Source organism: Ornithorhynchus anatinus, chromosome 17, assembly GCF_004115215.2.
Source record: "Ornithorhynchus anatinus isolate Pmale09 chromosome 17, mOrnAna1.pri.v4, whole genome shotgun sequence".
NCBI lineage: Eukaryota > Metazoa > Chordata > Mammalia > Monotremata > Ornithorhynchidae > Ornithorhynchus > Ornithorhynchus anatinus.
The window spans coordinates 37,074,611-37,094,939 of NC_041744.1; the positions used below are offsets into that span (position 1 = coordinate 37,074,611).

A 20,329-nucleotide genomic window follows, 5' to 3' on the forward strand; every position below is an offset into this window, starting at 1 on the left:
AGCACTAGAAATAGTGTTAGTAACAGCAGTAGCAGCGGTAGTGATAGTAGCACTAGTAGCAAGAGTAGTAACAGTGGCAGTAGCAGGAGTAGCAGTAGTCAGTAGCAGCAGTAGTAGTAATAATAATAATAATAATGATGATGGTATTTGTTAAGCGCTTACTATGTGCCAAGCACTGTTCTAAGCACTGGGGAAGATACAAGGTCATCAGGTGGTCCCACGTGGGGCTCACAGACTCCATCCCTATTTTCCAGATGAGGTCACCGAAGCCCAGAGAAGTGAAGTGACTGGCCCGAGGTCACACGGCTGACAAGTGGCGGAGCCGGGAGTAGAACCCACGACCTCTGACTCCCAGGTACTAATCCCAGTAGTAACAGGAGGAGGAGGAGCAGCAGCGTGAGAAGCAGCGTGGCGCAGTGGGAGGAGTCGGGGCTTGGGAGTTGGGGGTCATGGGTTCAAATCCCAGCTCCGCCACTTGTCAGCTGTGTGACTTTGGGCCAGTCACTTCACTTCTCTGTGCCTCGGTGATCCCATCTGTGGAACGGGGATGAAGACTGCGAGCCTCATATGGGACAACCTGATCACCCTTGTTTCCTCCCCAGCGCTTAGAAAAGTGCTTTGCGCATAGTAAGTGCTTAACAAATGCCATCATTATTATTATTAGTAGCATCAGAGTACCGCTCCCCCAACCCACAGCCCCAGTGGATCAGCCTGGGCGGGTCGGGCGGGAGTCGGGTGGGCTGAGTCTCCTGGGGAGACTCTGGAGTGAGACGAACCACTTGCTCCCAGTCCCAGTGGGTAGCCAGAGAAGTGACGGTAGCCATCGCCTTCTCCCGCCGCTGCCCGGGACGCTGGGTGGAGTCCCCATCTTGAATCCAGCTCCGCTTCCTCGCCAGCGTCAAAGGGGTGTGGAGGCCCAGCGGCCGGCCCCCACACCGTGCTGCCGAAAAGGCCGCAGGAGTGAAGCTGGTGGATCTACTATCCCGGCGTCGGTGGTGGAGGCGGGCTTGGCGGGAGGCCAGGCTGGAGGGATGACTTAGTACAGTGCCCTGCACCCGGTGACCATTCAATATAAACCATCGATGGAAGAAGGGGGCATCACAGCCTAGTGACGGGGGCAAACTGTTATTCCTTCAGGCTTTTTGTCCATAGCAGTGATTTTTTCATTTATATTAATATCCGTCTCGCTCTCTAGACTCTGGACTGTAAGCTCACTGTGGGGTCTCGTACTCTCTCAAGAGCTTAGTACGGTGGTCTGCACACAATAAGCGCTCCATGACTGTGATCGACTGATTCTAGAAGCATTTTTTTCATGGTCTTTGTTAAGCACTTTACCATGTTCCAGGAACTGTTATAAGCGCTGGGTGAGATACAAGTTAAGCAGTTGGACAAGGTCCATGTCCCATCTTACAGATGAGGCAACTGAGGCACAGAGAAGTGAAATGGCTTGCCCAAGGTCACATAGCAGACAAGTGGCGGAGCCGGGATTGGAACCCAGATCCTTCTGACTTCCGGACCGTTTGATCCATTGGTCCGCACGGCTTCTCGAGTGCCTGATAATCACTTTAAGTTGGTTCTGTCAATTCCACGCGTGCCCATCTCAGAAGAATATGCACTTCAAGCTGGTCAATGTTAAGCAGAGTTTCAAAAATCAAGATATAAAACGCTCAGCATTCCCCCGATGTTAAGATGAATGTCCAGCTGAGAAAAACTAGCCCTTTCCCAGCCAGCAGAGCATGAAAACTAGCCCGTGGCAATGGGATTGCCGGTTTGTGGTATCTAAATTAAACAACATGCTGGATGTACTCCAAGCTGTGAATATTTTCCTTCATAAAAGATTCAGAAATATTATTGAGGAAAGTTCTAATAACCATGAGCTGCATTTAACTATCTACCAGTGGATAGTGGAAACATGCAACCGAGGGGGAGGGGAGAAGGGAGAGAAGGGGGAAGGGAAAGGGGGAGGCGGAAAGGAGAAAGAAGAAGAGGTAAATGGGACGGGAAAGGAGAAAGGAGGTTGGCGGAAGGGGGAGAAAAGAAGAAGGGAAAGAGGAGAGGAGGCCAGAAGGGAGAGGGAAAAGAAGAGAGAGGGAATAATAATTATTATTATGGTATTGGTTAAGCGCTCACTATGTGGCAGATGCTATACTAAGCGCTAGAGTGGATACAAGCAAATGGGGTTAGAAACAGTCCCCGTCCCCTGAGGGGCTCACAATCTCAATCCTCATTTTCCAGCTGAGGTAACTGAGGACCAGAGACGTGAAGTGACGTGCCCAAGCTCACACAGCGGACAAGTGGTAGAGGGGGATTAGCACCCCCGACCTTCCGACTCCCAGGCCTGGGCTCTACCCACTATACCAGGAGAAGGGGGAAGGAAGAGAAAGCAGAAGGAAGAGGAGAAAAGAGGGGCAAGAGGCTAAATGAGAAAGAAGGGAGAGAGCAGGGAGAGATGAAATTAGAAAGGAGAAGGGAGAGAGAAGAGGAGAAGGGAGAGAAAATGGGAGAGGAGAAGGGAGTGGGGTTGGGGGAGGAAAGCTGAGTTATAACTGAAACTGGCAATCAATCAAGGAATCAGTGGTATTTACTGAGCACTTACTATGGGCAAGGCACTGTACCAAGCGCTTGGGAGTACAACACGACAATCTAATGGACACATTCCCTGCTCACAGCTAGCTGGTGAGCCTCTTTCCCCTTGCCTTACCTCATCCCAGGGAAGCTTGAGGGCAGCGCCCACGCGGACGGGCCTGTGCATCAGCGCTGTGACCCGTCCCTCGGTGCCCGAACCCCCCAGCGGGGGACGGGACCCCTCACTGTCCCTGAGGCGAAGGTCCGGTCATAAATGGGGTCCTGTTGTTCCCAGCGCAGAGCAGGACGCCCGGGTCCTACCCTGCCCGTGGCCCAACGTCGGGTCTCAGCTGGGGATTCCCCGCCCTCCGGACGATGCCAGGGAGGGGCGTGAAGGCCTCCCCTGGGTGGGCCTGAGGAGAAATGCAGCAGGAGTAGACATAGCATTAGCAGTGGGGTAGTAGGGCATAGTGGCTAGAGCCCGGGCCTGGGGGTCGGAAGGTCATGGATTCTAATCCCAGCTCTGCCTCTCGTCTGCTGGGCGACCTTGCCCAAGTCGCTTCACTTCTCTATGCCTCAGTTTCCTCAACTGCAAAATGGGGATTGAGACCGCGAGCCCCACGTGGGACAGGGATTTGTGTCCAATTTGTTCAGTGCTTCCTGTGTGCCGGGTGCTATTCTAAGCTCTGGGGTATCTACGAGCTAATCAGGTGGACACCATATGGGGCCCGTAATCTTACTCCCCATTTTATAGATGTGGGAACTGAGGCCCAGAGATGTTAAGCGGCTTGCCCAAGGTTAGACAGAAGAGAAGTGGCGGAGCCAGGATTAGAACCCAGGTCCTTCTGAGTTACGGGCCCACGCTCTATCCACTAGGCCACGCTGCTTCTCCTTATGCACGGGGATCGTGTCTACCAACTCTGACACAAAGAACCAGACAACGTGGGGTATTCGATGAGGCCACCCCCACCCCACCCCACCCTGACCCCCTCCATGGCCCCAGGGTCAGCTTGAGAAGCACATTTAGCTGCCAGGAGAGCCAGATACGCCTCCAAATGCCCTAGCTTGTCGACCCTTGCTCTAATGGATAGCTTAGATTCTTTTAATTACTCAGTGTTTGGGAACGATTTGCGACTACGTAGCTGAATGCAGACTATCCAGAACTGGAAATAATTTCCTTCCACAGTAAAACTCCAAACTTTGTTGTTTGCTTTTCCCTTCAGAGTTAACGAGGCTTGTTAATTGACAGCCTCTATGACTGAAATCTAGATGAACACGCTACAGTATGTTTGAGAATAGACCGTTTTATAGGTACTTGTATGAGCGGACACTTTTCCATGCACACTTGAACAATAAACTCGAAGCCGTCTGGAGCCTCCAAGTGTCCGGGAGAAGTCACTCAATCAACCAGTGGTATTTATTGAACGCTTAATGTTTGCAAAGCTATGTACCAAGGGGTTGGGAGACTGGAATACATGACAGGTGAAGTGATTTTGTCCCAAACTTTACCACATGTAAAATCTACCAGCGGTGACACGGTCCAGAAAGCTATCTAGTTCGACTGGGGCAGAAGAGCTTTATCATTCTAAAGCTGAAGGTTAATAATAAAAAAGTGACCAATAACTCTAGCCTTTGAGTAAAATAAGAGATTAGATACCAATTTTTTTCCCTGGATCAACAAATTTAATCAGGAATATAAAAGGGTCTAGGGTCTGAATTTCACACATTCTACCGTCCACTTGCATGGTACCGCACTGCATTGTATTCTCCCAAGTGCTTAGCGCAGTGCTCTGCAAACGATAAGCGCTCTATAAACACCCCTTGATTGATTTAAGGAAGCAGCTAGTCTAGCTAGAGAGCTCATAGATCACAGATTGCCTTTATCTTGGAAACTTTGGTGTACTATAGAGGGATCCGAGTACCCGTGCTGAAGGGTGACATCTTAGAGTCCCGAACCCCGGTGGTGCATTAAACACTCTTCCCAAGCGCTTAGTACAGTGCTCTGCACAGAGTGAGCGCTCGATCCCTACGACTGACGAAGATGAGGCCACACAGGTCTTTTGCCAGGCACTTAGCCTTCCTGAGCCAAGGCTTTCCCAGCTTTCAAATACGGATAAGAATAATTTCCACTTTTCTCTTGAAGGGAGCAAGTGCTTTGACATCATCGGTTGAAAGATGCTATATAAATACAAATTATTGGTAGTAAAACACATCGTACTCATGCATATAAAGCATCAGCGTGGTGCCCCGTTAATGCCTATAAAACACCTATAAATACTGCTCTCCCTTGCCCTCACTCCTGTATAGGTCAGAGGAGAGTATAATCATAGCACGCTGGTAATCCAATTTTGCCAAGTATGGAGGCAATACATTAAAAAAAAAATCTCCATGTCATCCATTTGTGAAGCACAAAACTCGCTAATCCTTTTCAGTCCCTACAGCTATGCAACACACCACCCGCTTGGCATGGGCTCAGGCAGTTCGCATATGGTTCCCGGTGACGGGATGGCCCGGGGAGAGGGTCGGGTGAAGGGGGGAGGGGAGATGGGGGGGGGGGTCCTTGGCTATTACTGAAATGACCCTGGACCTGGACTCATATCTGCTAAGGGCCAGCTTTAGGGGCGACTCTTGGCCACCTCCTTCTGGGAGGGACATACGTCCCTGGGAGAGCTGGGGAGAGGGACGGACAGCCTGAAAGGGGGGAGGAAAGGAGGGGAAGAATCGACCCGAGCCAGAGGGTGGTTGGGGGGTGGGGGGTGGCGGTTGGAGAAGAATCAGCCCGAGTTGGGGGCTGGTCAGGGTGGAAAGGGGAAGAATGAGCCTCAGTCAAGGGGCGGAGAAGAATCACGGGGAAGCAGCGTGGCTCAGTGGAAAGAGCCCGGGCCTGGGAGTCGGAGGTCGTGGGTTCTAATCCCCCCTCCGCCACTTGTCAGCTGGGTGACTTTGGGCAAGTCACTTAACTTCTCTGTGCCTCAATCCCCTCATCTGTAAAATGGGGATTATGACTGTGAGCCCCATGTGGGACAACCTGCTTACCTTGTATCTATCCCAGCATTTAGAACAGTGCTTGGCACACAGTAAGCGCTTAACAAATACCACCATTATTATCATTACTATTATTATTATTGATCAGCCTGAACTAGGGGGATGGCAGGGCGGGAGAAGAAGAATCAGCCCCAATCAGGGGCTGCTTGGGAAACAATCGGCCTGAGCCAGGGGACAGTTGGAGATGGATCAGCCTGAATTGGAGGGCGGCCAGGGAGGGAGAAGAATAGTAATGGGGCTTCCTATGTGCCAAGCTCTGTACTAAGCCTTGAGGTAGACGCAAGCAAATGGGGTCGACCATAGTCCCTGTCCCTCGCGGGGCTCCCAAACTCAATCCCCATTTTCCAGATGAGGGAATGGAGGCCCAGAGAAGTGAAGTGACTCGCCCCAGCTCACACAGCAGGCAAGTGGCCGAGGCGGGATTAGAACGCTTGTCCCTCCTACTTTCAGGCCGGGGCTCTACCGTTACGCCAAGGAAGGAGCCTGAATCCAGAGGGTGGGGAAGACTCCGCCAGGAAGCAGCGTGGCTCAGCGGAAAGAACCCGGGCTTGGGTGTCAGAGGTCATGGGTTCTACTCCCGGCTACTCCGCTTGTCAGCTGTGTGCCTTGGGGCAAATCACTTCTCTCTCGGCCTCAGTGACCTCATCTGTCAAATGGGGATGAAGACTGTGAGCCCCACGTGGGACCACCTGATTACTTTGTATCTACCCCAGCGCTTAGAACAGTGCTCGGCACGTAGTGGGCGCTTAACAAATACCAACATTATTATTATTATTATTCTCTGTGCCTCAGTTCCCTCATCTGTCAAATGGGGATGAAGACTGTGAGCCCCACGTGGGACCACCTGATTCCCTTGTATCTACCCCCGTGCTCAGAACAGGGCTCGGCTCATAGTAAGCGCTTTAACAGCAGCTTCAGAGAAGCAGCGTGGCTCAGTGGAAAGAGCCCGGGCTTGGGAGTCCGAGGTCATGGGTTCTAATCTCGACCCCGCTGTTGGGGCAAGTCACTTCTCTCGGCCTCAGTGACCTCATCTGTCAAATGGGGATGAAGACTGTGAGCCCCACGTGGCACCACCTGATCACCTCGTATTCCCCCTCCAGCGCTTAGAACCGTGCTCCGCACGTAGTAAGCGTTTAACCTTCAATCCGATCGTATTTACTGAGCGCTGGCTACGTGCAGAGCACTGTACTAAGCGCTCGGAATGGACAATTCGGCAACGGATAGAGACGATCCCCGCCCCATCTAATACCACCGTGATTATCATTAACAAATACCGACCTCATTCTTATGGAGGGGCGGGGGGGAGGGGGAGAAGGGGACGGGGTGATGTGTGCGAAGCGCTGTGGTGAGCGCTGGGGAGAGACGGGCGGTCGAAGGGGAGGCAGGCGTGGAGCGGGAGGGACGGGGGCGGCACCTCCCCTCCGGCCGCCTTCGTTCATCCCGTCCTCTTTATCGAGCGCCTACGCGGTGCACGGCACTGTACTAAGCGCTGGGGCGGCGCGGACGGCCGGAGGAGGAGAAGGAGGAGGGGGGCGGGGCCGGGCGAGACCATTCCCAACCCACCCGGGGGGGAGGCCGGGGGGCGGCGCCGGGAGGGGCGGGCGGCCTCCGCCTCGACCCCCCGTTCCCACCGGCCGTGCGAGCTCCGGAGGCCGGGCGGAGGGCGGGGGTGCCGGCGGAGGGCGGGGGTCCGGGGGGCCGGGGCGGTCCCGGGGCGTCCCCGGGCCGGCGCCCCCCGCGGCGGAGTGGGCGAGGCCGGAGGGGGCCGGGGGGCGGGGGCCGGGGGGAGGGTCCGCCCTTCCTCCCCATCCCCCCCGGCGGCGGGGCGGGGTGGCGCGCTCCCACTTCCCGGGAGTTCGGGGCGGGCGGCGGCCGGCGCTCCGCGCGGTGTCTGCGGACGACGACGACGAGGAGGAGGAGGAGGACGGGGCCGGCGGGGCTGCTGGGGCCGGCGGGGGATGGCGCGGACTCCGCGGGGAGCCCCGCCGCCGCCGCCGCCGCCGCCCGCAGCGGGGGACCCCCAACTTGGGCCCGCGCGCCCCCGCGCCGCCCCGCACCGGCCCCGACCCCCGCACCCTCCGCCCCTGCCGCCGCCGCCGCCGCTGCTGCTGCTGCTCGTCCCGCTGCTGCCGGGGCTGCTGCTCGGCTCCCGCCTGCACGGTAGGGGCTCCGCGCCGCGCCGCGCCGCGCCGGGCCGGGCCGGTCCTGGGGGGGGGCGGCGGCCGTTGGGGCCGTTGGCCGCGCGCACTTGGGCTGCAAACTTTCCCCGCGCGGGCGTGTGCGACCCGCCCCACTTGCTTGCTCGCCGCCGGTCCGAGCCCGACCTCCCCCCGGCCCCCGATTGTCCCCTTCGTCCGTGCCGCCCTCCGGCCCGTCCAGCCGGCGCCCACCCTGTGCGGAGCGCCGCCCGGCCCGCGTCGGGAGCTCCGGGGGCTTCCGTTGGTTTGGACATTCCGAGCGCCCCGCACCTAGCAAGCGCTCGCTAAAGGCTGCCGAAGGAACAAAAAAAAAAGACCCCTGCACACGCACACATCCCTTTCTTCTGCGGTGGGTGGCTTTGGGAGGGTGGGAGCGTCCAGGAAGTAGCGCTGATGGAGGGAGGGGGGGATTGACGGGCGCGATTTGCTGTTGGAGCGCGCTCTCCTAAGCGCCCGGCACAGTGCTCCGCGCACGTCGGGCCTCCGGTAAGTTGCACCGATTGCCTGGTCGACGGGCGTGATTTGACCGTGAGCTCGCGGTGGGCAGGGAAGCCGTCCGTTGGTTGGGGGGGGAGGGGGGGAGCGTACTCTCCTCAACGCTCAGCGCAGTGCTCCGCACACATTAAGCGTCCAGTAAGTTGCCCCGCCCGAGTGGTTGGCTGACGGGCGTGATTTGACCGTGAACCCGCGGAGGGCGGGGAAGGGGGCCGTCGGTGGTTGGAACGCACTCTCCTCAGCGCCCAGCGCAGTGCTCCGCGCCCGTTAAGCGTCCAGTAAGTACCGCTGACCGAGTGGCCGATTGACGGGGCGTGATTTGGCCGTCAGCTCGCGGTGAGCAGGGGAGGTGGCCGCCGGTCGTTGGAGCCCACTGTCCCGAGCGCTTGGCCGGCAGTGAGCGCTCAGCGCGCCGCTCTGCACACAGTAAGCGCTCGGTAAATAGGAATGAATGGGGGACGGAGCGGGGTGCCTTTGGGAGTGGCAGGTTGGGGCGATGCGAAGAGTTTTGTTTTCCAGGAGAGTTGTTTTCCAGGCCTGCCGGGGCTTCGGGAGGACCGGGCCGTGCCCTGGGGGGATTCGAGCCCCCTTCGCCGATGCCCCGGTTTTTCCCAACGATCCCTTTCCCGAAATCCGGAGCCGCGGGGAAGGCTGTGGCGTGCCCAAGGAGCAGGAAGAGCCTGGCCCGATCCCGACGTTGGCTGGGAAAAGGGAGAATCCTGGCGGCCGGAGCTGGGCGTGTCAGGATGGAGGGGACCTACGAGGTTTCTGGGTCGGATGGTCACCATGGTGCCGGCCTTGCTTCGTCCATTCCTACCCATCGAGCCTCCACTGTGTGCAGAACACTCTGTGCAACGATCAACAGTGACATTCCCCGCCCACCCCCAGCTGACGGTCCGGAGGGAGGAAGGCGGCAGTGCAAATAAATGAAATTACTCATATGTACATCGGTGCTGTGGGGCTGGGAGGGGGGGAAGAGGAAAGAGAGCAAGGCAGGGCCACGCAGGAGGGAGTGGGAGATGAGGAAAAGCGGGGCTTAGTCCGGGAAGGCCCCTCGGAGGAGTTGGGCCTTCAGTAGGGCTTTCCCCCGGGGGGGGAGAGTCAATGTCAGGTAGCAGTCAGGGATGTTTAGTGAGCGCTTCCCTCTGTGCTGAGCACCGTCCTAAGCGCCTGGGAGAATAACAGAAGGAGCAGACGCGTTCCCTGCCCGCTCTTCCACTCCTGATTCCGTTGTGCCCCCTGCACTAAGGAGCTGGCGGCGGTCGCTCCCGAATTCTGCACTCAGCACAGTGCTCGGCGCTCAGTAAATACCCCCCCCCCCAGTGCTGGATTTCTGCCTCGAGCTGCCGCAGGGCCCTGGGGGCTTCGCCCCTTGTCCCTTCGCCCCTTGTCCCTTCGCCCCTTGTCTTGCTTCTGTAACGTGATAGTGGGCTTGGACCCGAGACATAAAAATCAGATTACAGCACTACAGTGTGTATTGCCTTGGAAATGCATTCCCTGAGCGAGTGTGTTGGGCTGACCCCTTTTCAGGCCGAAGCCGGGATGAATGATTCTGGAATCAGAGGCCGATGGGTGGAACATGAGCCGGGAAGGTGCCGGGGCCGAGGTGCCATAATCTTTGTCTGAGAAACAGTGGAGCTAAACTAGGCAAAGCCCTCCTCGGATTGCAGTGCCGCTTTCTGATTCCTGCCAGAGAGGCTGGAAGGGGACTTGCAGAACTATTTCTTGGGTATTTTTTACAGAACCACGTTTGTCTGCACGTATTATTGATTGTTTTTTAAAGGGAGTGTAGTCAGGAGAGAAATTAAAAAAAAAAATGACCCCAGCTATTTATATTTTGGAGGGGCGGGGGGGATGTTGCTTTTCACTACATGAACTTGAATTTAAAATGCCTGTACCCCAGTCAACCAATGTGATTTTTCTCTTCTGGACTTTTCGTCTCCAATTTGAAGTTAGTGAGGCTCTCCCGTGGGCATTCAGACGCTAGCGGTGTAAGACCGCCTTGCTCTTCCGTCCAATCTCTTTTTGGCTCTGACCGAGTGTTTTGGCACCCTCATTTTTCAGCTCTTCTGACAGGGTTTTTCCATCAACCTTTCTTCATCTTAAAACTCAATTTTTGAGAAGGGTTTAGATGTGACTAATGGGTTCTTGGTCAGTTTGGGAGCCTTGGTTTTTTCTCAGGTTATTAGTTGGTGTGACATGCAGAATGTGTTGTGTACAAAGCCAGGCTTGGTGTGTATTTGTACTGTATTGATTTGTCGTCAACATCCGCATTCTTTGAGGTTTCCATGTCGAAAAGGATTCTTCTAGCTAAATTTTAGGTACGTCCGATCATTTCTTTGCGTGTCTCGTAAGTTTGAGGCTTTAGTTAATACAGAGTCCTCGCTATGCTTTTCTCCCGTATTTTATGTTTTCATTTGGCCACGCAGCTCCGCTCGGGCAGTGCAAATGAACTAATTTACTCATTTGCCTGCCCGATTCCCTCAGCTAAGCAGTTTGGGCAAAGGAAACGGTTGGTTAATAAAATGAAAAAAAAAAAATTGTAGTGCCACTCGAACAATCCCTTTCTCTATCAGGCGTTTCGGAGGGAAGGTGGCCTAAGATCTGCTGCGATCGTTTGGATGCATTTTCTTGAGCTAGTGGCAGAACCGAAAATATTTGTTCAACATTCTCAAATATGAAGTGAACTGAATCATTTGTATTCTCTTGCAGAATCATCTGATGTGGTAGCCTTCTAGAACTCTTTTGTCATCATCAATTAGTATTGTTGAGAGAGTACAGAAGGCACTTGATGTCTGGAAAGCACTGGCCGTTTGTTTAAAATGAGTACTGTCCTCTGCGGACTCACCCCCCCGCCCTGCTGTTTGGGGGGGGGGGGGAAATAGGGGTGGGCAGGGGGGATGGGACAGGGCACTAGCAGGTTAAGATCGCATGGGCCCCGACTGCGACTGAGTTCATTTAGAGAAGCTGTATGAATCCATATCCTCTTGAGGGAGGAGCCAAGAAAGAGGGTGGTTTAAGGGGGGCCCCGGGGAGGGTCCCGGAGATCACCAAGACTCTGGGGGAGGGCAGCTGTGACCTCTTCACCCAGGACCAGGCCTTCTTGGGCAGGGAGAGGCCAGGAAGACCCTCCACCACTGGCAGCCCCGGTGCCGAACAAGTGTCACGGCCACGCGGATGAGCCTTTTAGGGGTTCGGGTTAGCTGGAAAGCCCCGAGCCCCACCCAGTTGGTCGGTGGGTGGGTCCGAATCAGAATCCAGGCCAGTTTGGCGCCCCAGTATTCAAAAATTCACATTCCTCTTGGGGTGGATTCTCTACACTCGGGGGAAGGAGAGGGACAAATAGCGATTTAAACTGCTCCCCCAGAACTCAGCTCAGCCAGAGTCTGTGCAGAAACATTTGAATCAAAACTTGAACCGCCCTTTCCTCCCCCGTGGAGAGCATCCTTGGTACATTTTGGCAGTGGCAGACTAGCCCTGTAAAGGAGCTACCCCTCACCCTAGAATTAGGCTTGCCAGGGACATGTCATTTAAAGGCCTCTGGGGTCTGGAGAGGCCAGACCCTCAAAACTTCTCTTGTCTATTGAGCCAGGGCTGCTCGTGGATGTGAAAAGTAACTTGCCCCGCACATCTCCCCTGCCGCCCCTCCTCCCTCCCGGCTCCAACGGGTCGGTGAGTGTCAGGCTGGTCAGACCCCACGCTCCAGTGACCTTGCCATCCCTGTACCCATTGTGTGCCCAGTGTGGGGGCCGGCCCTGCCCGGGGCTCAGGGCCAGCCTCCGGGATACGAGGGGCTGGGGTCTTTTTCCTCCGTCCTGGGCCACGCTGGACCTCCAAGCCACCGGTTGCCCCCACCTGATGAGCAAGAATTTCAGACTGGGCATCCCATTGGTCTGACACGTTCTGAGCATTTCTTGTGTCTTACGGTGGCGGAGGGTGAAGGAGAGGAGGCATGCGAAGCCTGGGCATTCCGAGGGCTTCTCGTCCCAGAAATCCAAATTGTGCACTAGGAGATTTCCAAAGGTTCCCATACACGTTTCCTTAAGTTCCGGCACAGAAGGACTGGAGAACTGAGTCCCCAAAGTGGACCCCCTAGAAGGGTGAGCCCTTAAAAGGCATCAGGGGTGTCCCCCTCCCCCCACCCCCCAACCAGGGCAGCCACTCTTCTACCTGTCCTAAATGGGCCGCTCGCTCCAACCAGGGCAGTGCCGTGGATCTAGCGGATTACCCACAGGTCGGAGCAGCCGTTAACCTGCCGCTGGGCCCCTCTGGGCCCCTCTCTTAGCTTCCCTGGGCCTCAGTTTCCATATCTGTAAAATGGGTGTATTCACCACCTCTCCTTGGCTCCCAGGGATATTTTGAGGACAGCGTGAGGTCATTGAGGGAAAGGCTTTGGAAAGAGAAGGTGGAGGTGGTGTTCTGTTGTGTGGAAGCTGGCCCAGAAGGAAGCCAGAAGCCGGAAGCTCTCCGGGAGGCACCGTGGTGGGACTTGGCTGCAGACGCTCTCCGGTGGCGTGCCAAGTGAGGGCAGCTGAGGCTTGGATCCAACCACTTCACCCTTGGACCTCGAAGTTTGAAAGCCACACCTGACCGGTGCCGGCCTCTGGGAGGACCTGACTGAGAAACAGCTTGAGGTTGCTAGACTGTGAGCTCCCGAAGTGTGGTACTTTAATCAATTGCTAAATTACTACTGGTTGCCAGGCACCATACTAAGAGCTGGGGTAGATACAGGATCATCGGGTTGGACACGATCCTTGTCCCACGTGGGGCTTCCAGTCTAAGTAGGAAGGAGAAGGATTTTTAATGTCTGTTTTAGAGGCGAGGAAACCAAGGCCCAGAGGAGTGAAGCGACTTGCCCGAAGTCACACGCCAGACAACAGGCAGCGCCGGGTTTAGAATTCAGGCCCTCTGACTCTCAGGCTTGGGCTCTTTTCCACCAGGCCACCCCACTTCCCTTCAGGACAGAGATTTTGCCTACCAGCTCTATTGGGTTGAACTCCCAAGCACTTAGTAGAGTGCTCTGCACACAGTTAGCTCTCGGAAAATACAGTTGATTTAGGGGACTCTGCAAAATGAATCTGAGGAGAAAAGGATGAAGAAACTTGCCCGTTGCTGCCTCGTGTGACTTTTAATAGCCCGGGTCTAGGGAAGCCGGTGGAGCTGGTATCACTCTTAGAACCCGCCGTATTCTGTCTCGACTTGGAAAGTTACAAATGGGGGCGTACATTTGAAAAGCAGTGGGCTAATTAGATTTCTTGATTTGCCTGCATTAATATGTATTGCAGCTTGCTTTAATATTTAATAGGTGGCAGTTTCAATCTGAAGGAACTTGTACCCCTTTTGACTGTTTATAATCTTTTTACCGAATGGTGGCAAGTCAGACATCTAAACACGAACGACTAGTATTAATGATTGCGTTGTTTGATAAGCGCTGATGTGCTAGGTTTTGGGGTAGATTCAGGATAATGAGATCAGATACAGTCCTTTCCCACCCCCCACGGCCCATGCGAATATTTAATGCCCATTTAACTGAGGAGGGAACTGAGGCACCGACAAGTTAAATGACTTGCCCAAGGTCGCCCAGCAGGCCGGTACCGGAGCTGGAATTAGAACCCAGGTCTCTCACCTCCCATCCCTGGGCTTTTTTTTTGTCCCCCCAAGCCAACTCTGGGGGCCTTGGATCAGGTTTGCATGTCCATAGTTAGTGGGTGAATTGTCGCAGGCCTCCCTGTGAGGGAGATCGACTCCGCTGTCAGAGGGAGTCCCCCCGAAAGGCGTGTGATGGAGGGGCTCGGAGGACCGGCGGGGAGTGGCACCCCACCCCCGAGGAAGGGGGGTGGGTGGGAAGGGTGTCGACTATGTCTGGGCAGCGAGGATTGGGAAGGGAAGGGGAAGTCTCTGAACCCACAACCTCGGTAGTGTTCTTGACTTCTCCCTATCTTTCAACTCTCATATTCGTCCTGTTACTAAATCCAGTCGGTTTTTCCCTCCCCGACATTCCCGGGATCTTCCCCTTCCTCTCCATCCCATCGGCCTCCCCACCCTCAGGCCTGGCACTCGCCAGAGCCCCACTAGACAACCGTATCAGCGGCCCTTTTGCCGGCCTCCTCGCCTCCAGCCTCCCCCTCCTCCAACCATCCTACTGCCCCGGTCATTTTTCCAACACCCGTCTCTGCACTCCTCAGAAGCCCTCAACTATTATCCATCCTTCTCCACTTGGAGCGGAAACTCCCGACCGTTGGCTTTCAGCCACTCGGCCGGCTCTCTCCCAGTCTTCTTAGCCCCTCTCTTAGCCCACTACACCGCAGCTTGTCCACGTCAGTCTTTCCAAACCAGCCTGCTCACTGGGCCTCGTTCTTGCCTCTCCCGCCTCCTTGCTTATGTCCACCCTCCTGTCTGGAACTCCTTCCCCACTCAAATCTGCCAGATTCCAGCACTCTGTGCCTTCAAAGCCCTTCGGAAGTCTCTCCTCCTCTGGGGGACTTTCCCTGATTTTAATTTCCCTCCTCCCCACATCCCATGTTGAGGCCTTTGTTGCAGGCACCCAGGGCACGTCTGTTCATTTAACCTTAAATATTCTATTATTTAAGCACTCACTCATCCAAAGATCCATCTTTCCCTCCTCTTCTTTTTCCTGCCTGCAATTTTGTGTCCATCTCCCCGCTAGACTGGAAGCTCTTTGAGATCAGGGATTGAATCATCTACCACTAGTGTACTATCCCATTAATTAATTCATTCAAAAGCCCCCTTTTCCTCAGCTCCCCCTCTATTCCCCATCACCTCGACTCTCTCCCTTTGCTCTCCTCCCTCCTGCCCCACAGCACTTATGTATATATGTGTATAGCAATAATTCTATTTGTTTATATTGATGCCTATTTATTTGTTTTGTTGTCTCTCTTCCCCCCCATCCCAGACTGTAAGCCCCACGTGGGCAGGGATTGTCTCTCTTTATTGCTGAATTGTACTTTCCAAGCGCTTAGTACAGTGCTCTGCATACAGTGAGCACTCAATAAATATAATTGAATGAATGACTATTTCTTGAGGGCTTACTTTGTGCAGAGTACTGTCCTAAGCTCATGAGACAATACAGTGCAGCAGAGTTGACAGATTTGTTTCCTGCCCATGTTCCCTCTAGACATTAATATAAAGGACTAGTTTATTAGTTATAATTTATAGGTGTGTACATAAGTGTTGTGGGGTTGAGGGCGGTGCGAATAAATGCCTATATGTGCAGCCTAGACTGCGAGCTCGTTAAGCTCGTTATTTAAGCTTATTCCATTATTGTGTCTTTTATATTGTACTCTCCCAAGCACTCAGTACAGTGCTCTGCACACAGTAAGATGTCAAAAAATACAATTGAATAAATACGACTGAAAGAGCGAATAATCTCCCAGGCACAAGAGTACAGTGTTCGGCACACAGGTACTCAATACATTCTCTTGATGCCATTTTTCACCCTGGAGCCACTTATTCAGTACAACTTAGACATCTGGTAAAGACTTGAATGTAATTTCCCAGTAGTTGTGAAAATTACATTGATCTTCAAGGCTTCACTATGAATTCTGTGTCGAGCAGTGATGAGCTAATCCTAGAAGTGTGGACTTGTGTACACTTTCACCTTGATCCTCCAGGAGAGTTTTGGAAAAGCAGGAGGGCGGCACTTTCTTCTTGCACGGGAGCCGACAGTAATGTGGGGAGTGATACTTGGAAGGAGAGTTAGGTATGTGGGATGGTACAGCTCTGACCACACCTCTGGATGTCTAGAATAATAATAATAATTGTGGCATTTTGTTAAGGACTTACTGCGTGCCAGGCACTGTACTGAGCACTGGAGTAGATACAAGATCACCAGGTCCCGTATGGGATTCCCTGTCCAAGTAGGAGGGAGAACAGGTGGGGAATCCCCATTTTATAGATGAAGGAACCGAGGCCCAGAGAAGCGAAGTAACTTGCCGAAGATCACACAGCAGACCAGTGGTGCCGGAATTGGAACCCAGATCCTCCGACTCCCATGCCCAGGATCTTTCCACCAGGCTGTGCTGCTCCTAGCCGCAGTGCAGGATGGGGCAGTGGGGCTGCCAACCAATACATGTACTTTCCCAAGTGCTTAGTACAGTGCTCTTAGTGAGTGTTTACTGTGTGCAGAGCACTGTACTAAGGGCTGGGGAGAGTACAATACAAAATAGATTCCCTGCCGACAATGAGCTTACAGTCTAGGTTTCGCTGCTCTGTCCCCTCTTGGTTGGGGGTCTGTTTTATATTGGGTGCTCCGGTGGTTTTGAATGGATTCCAACTCAGAGGTCACCCTACAAAATATTCATGTGAAGACAGGGTGCCATGCTTTGAATGACTGTACTGAAGATTAAACAGTAATTTAGGGGTGTCTAACAATATATCGTGGGAACAGAAGGGAGCTTCTTACTAGACGTTCTGAGACGACCCCTAATCCTAACTTGTACCGGGCGAATCAGATGCCGTCCACCAGACAGTGGCATTTTCAAGGAACGTCATCTGTATATGTAACTGTAAATCAATCCGTGATATTGATTCCATACTTACTGTGGGCAGAGCCCTTGGGAGAGTACAATAGATTTACCATACCTGATCTCTATCCTCAAGGAGTTTATAGTGTAGCCTGAGGGACAGACACTAAACTAGATTACGGGTAGGGGAAGACCTCAAAGTTTGAAGAGAGATACCTACAGTAAGTGCTGTGGAGAGAGAAGGGGAGGGGTGAGTACCTATGTGGATGGAAGTGCAGAAGTGACAGGAGGGAAGGGCATAGGTTGGGCCGATAATGATAGTATTTGTTAAGTGCCTACTATGTGCCAGGCACTGTGTTAAGCACTGGGGTAGATACAAGATCATCAGGTTGGACACTGTGGCTGTCCCACCTAGCGCTCACAGTCTTAATCCCCATTTTACAGATGAGGAAACTCAGGCACAGAGAAGTGAAGTGACTTGCCCGCAGTCACACAGCGGACAAGGGGCAGAGACTCCCAGGCCCGTGCTCTTTCCACTAGGCCGTGAGAGATTAATCAGGGAAGCCTTTCTAGAGGAGATGGGAGAGAGGGATGGTCTCTCAGAAGTGAAGAAGGAGAGAGCTTCAGGCAGGAGGGAGGAACTGAGCGAGAAGTCAGTGGTGAGGGAGAAGAGAACAAGGCCCAGGAATGAGGGTGGAGTTAGGTGTCCAGGTTGAGTTGCCATGGGAGAGGAGTAAAGATAAGTAGCGGAGAGAGAGCTGATGGAGTGCCTGAAAGCCAGAGGTCAGGAGTTTCTCCTTGATACAGAGATGGATGGGCAACCAGCCACCGGAGATTTTTGAGGAGCTAGGAATTATGCTGAGAGTGATGTTTAAGAAAAAATGATACACAGTGAAGAATGGATTTAAGAACTTAGCACGGTGCTGTGCACACAGTGCTCGATATATACGACCGATCGAAATATGGACTAAAGAAGGGAGAGGCTGGAGGCAGGGAGGTCTGGAAGAAGGCGGTCGCAGTCGTCGAATCCGGACCAGATTTTAATCCTCATGCCTAGCGGGCTTGGGGCCTGTTCTCTAGACTGCGGTCCCCTCACCGTGGAGTGGTTTTCTGCAGTCATCTTATTGAATTGGAATTCCTCTCAGCGCACTCGCCTTTAGTGATAAAGGAAGGCTGCGGCTGGGAACTTTTGAACAGGGCACATCATGTTCTGGGTCATGGGCACTTTCAGGACCTGCAGGGCCCGAGTTAGTTACTGTTCAGATTTATACAGACGCACACACAGACCCCTCCTCCCGAATGATACTTAAGTGCTTACTATGCTGTACCAAGCATTGTTCTAAGCACTGGGGTAGATGCAAGTTAATCAGGTTGGACACTGTCCCTGTCCCACATGGGACTCACACTCTTAATCCCCAGTTTACAGGTGAGGTACCTGAGACCCAGAGAAGTGAAGTGACTTGCCCAAGGTGTCACAGCAGACACGCTGCGGAATCAGGATCGAAACCCAGGTCCTTCTGACTCCCAAATCCGTGCCGTATCCACTAGGCCGCACTGCTTACAATATAACAGAATAGGTAGACTCTGAGTGTGTGTGGTTTTTTTTCACTTAAAATATTATTTCTGTGGTTTGGGTCCTTTTTTGTTTTTCTTACTATATGTCCAGCACTGTATTAAGCACTGGGGTAGATACAAGCTAATCAGATTGAACTCAGCCCATGTCCCACATGGGGCTCACAGTATTACAGCGCTTAGAACACTGCTTGGCACATAGTTAAGCGCTTAACAAATCCCATCAGTGTTATTAATCCTCAATTTACAGAGGAGGTAACTGAGGCACAGAGAAGTGAGTGACTTGCCCAAGGTCACACAGCAGACGAGTGGCAGAGCCGGGATTAGAAACCAGGTCCTTCTGACTCCCAGACCCGTGCTCTATCCACTGGGCCACGCTGCTTCTTTCTTTTGGATCCCGAGAACCCACTGAGACAATTTACGTGATCTCCTATGGAAAACTATACTTCCTGTGATGCTCTTTTGCATAATCCTCTAAGTTCATAGAACCATCTAAGAGCGCTTAGGGAGGCGAAGCGGTATTTGAAGGTAGTCCCAATACTCAAAGTGGACCCCAGAATAGAACCGTTATAATGTCCAATTCCTTGAGTTTTGAAGGTCAGTGGAAATCAATCGGTCGTTTTTATTGAGCGCCCTGGACTAAGTGGTTGGGAGAGAACAGTGTAAACAGAGTCGAATGAAATGTTCCCTGCCCACAGCGAGCTTACAATCTAGAGGGAAGGAAGCATAGGGTCAAGTCTGGTAGTTAACTTCCACGTGGACTTTAGAATTTTAACCGTTTCTTTTAGTGTCGTTTCCGGGGAAAGCGGCAGCCGCCGTTCTCTGTTCAGAGCATGGTAGAGGGGCTGGGGGGCGGGAGGGCGGGGGGAGGCGTGCTGCAGAGAGGCCCAGAAAGACGACGGGAAGCTTTCGTTCGCACGGTGCCCAGCAGTCGCCTCTCAAGCCCGCTGCCCGCTCTGAGAAGGCATCTCCCGTTCCGAGCGACGTCGAACCCAGTAGAGGGCAGCATTTAAGAAGAAAGAGGCCCGGTCCGGCCACTTTGAAGCTGAAGATAATGTTGATGCCAACCCGGGGAGCCCCATCCAACTCTCCATTCACTGGGTCATCTGCCCTCCCTGCTGTTTTTCTGAAAGTAGGAACAACGACTTCTAAAAATGTCCCTACCAAACGATTGTCCTTTAGTCCACTCACAAATCTCGGCCTGTTGAAATTAACCGTTTAGTTCATCCAGAGGCGAATTGACCATTTTCTTTTCTTTTTCTTTTTTTATGGTTCTTAAACACTTACTATCCGCCAGGCACGATACTGAGCACTGGGGTAGATACAAGATAATCGAGTTGGACTCAGTCCCTCTCCCACACGGGGCTCACAGTCTAAATTGCGGGGTTGGAGCTGGTGTTGGGTTGGGAGCCCGAGGCTGTGCGTGCCGGGGGCTGGACCTCCTCCCCGGAAGCATCTCCGGAAGACCGCCGTGGAATCTTTTTGAGTGTATCCAGCAGCCTGTGTTGGCATGTACATTTCTCGAAGGTACTTGTTAAGCGTTTACTACATATGCCAGGCACTGTACTGGGATAGATAAAAGCTAATCAGGTTGGACACAGTCCCTGTCCCACATGGCGTTCACAGTCTTAATCCCCGTTTTACAAATGAGGGAAACGAGTATCAGAGAGGTGAAGCGACTTGCCTAAGGTTGCACAGCAAAGTTGTGGCAGAGCTGTGCTCTATTCACTAAGCCATGCTGCTTCTCCGAGGTCTTTAATGGAGACCTCCCATGCGTTCCACACCGACAAAGTTGGCTGCTCGAGTGGAGCCTGTCTGCCTCATCGCGCCAGGACAGCTCCAGACCCCGTAGATGTGGGTCAACATAGGAGGGGAACATGGCTGCCATCTGCCCCAGTGAAATAATGCAAGCTCCTGGGGAAGCTGAGTCCAAAAAAGCCTTTTCTGAAGACCTTTGGATTGGGGTTGGGG

The 20,329-nt window shown here is 53.5% G+C and overlaps 1 protein-coding gene across 1 annotated transcript in view; it reads left to right on the forward strand.

The window, feature by feature from the left end:
* Window positions 1–7,706: 7,706 nt before the first annotated feature.
* NECTIN3 (nectin cell adhesion molecule 3) overlaps window positions 7,707–20,329 on the forward strand; it is a gene marked incomplete at its 5' end in the record, with an annotated part of 62,108 nt that continues 49,485 nt past the window's right edge. Inside the window, one exon of the mRNA XM_029081834.1 lies at window positions 7,707–7,770. Coding sequence (XP_028937667.1) covers window positions 7,707–7,770 — 64 coding nt within the window. The remainder of the gene's footprint in view (window positions 7,771–20,329) is intronic.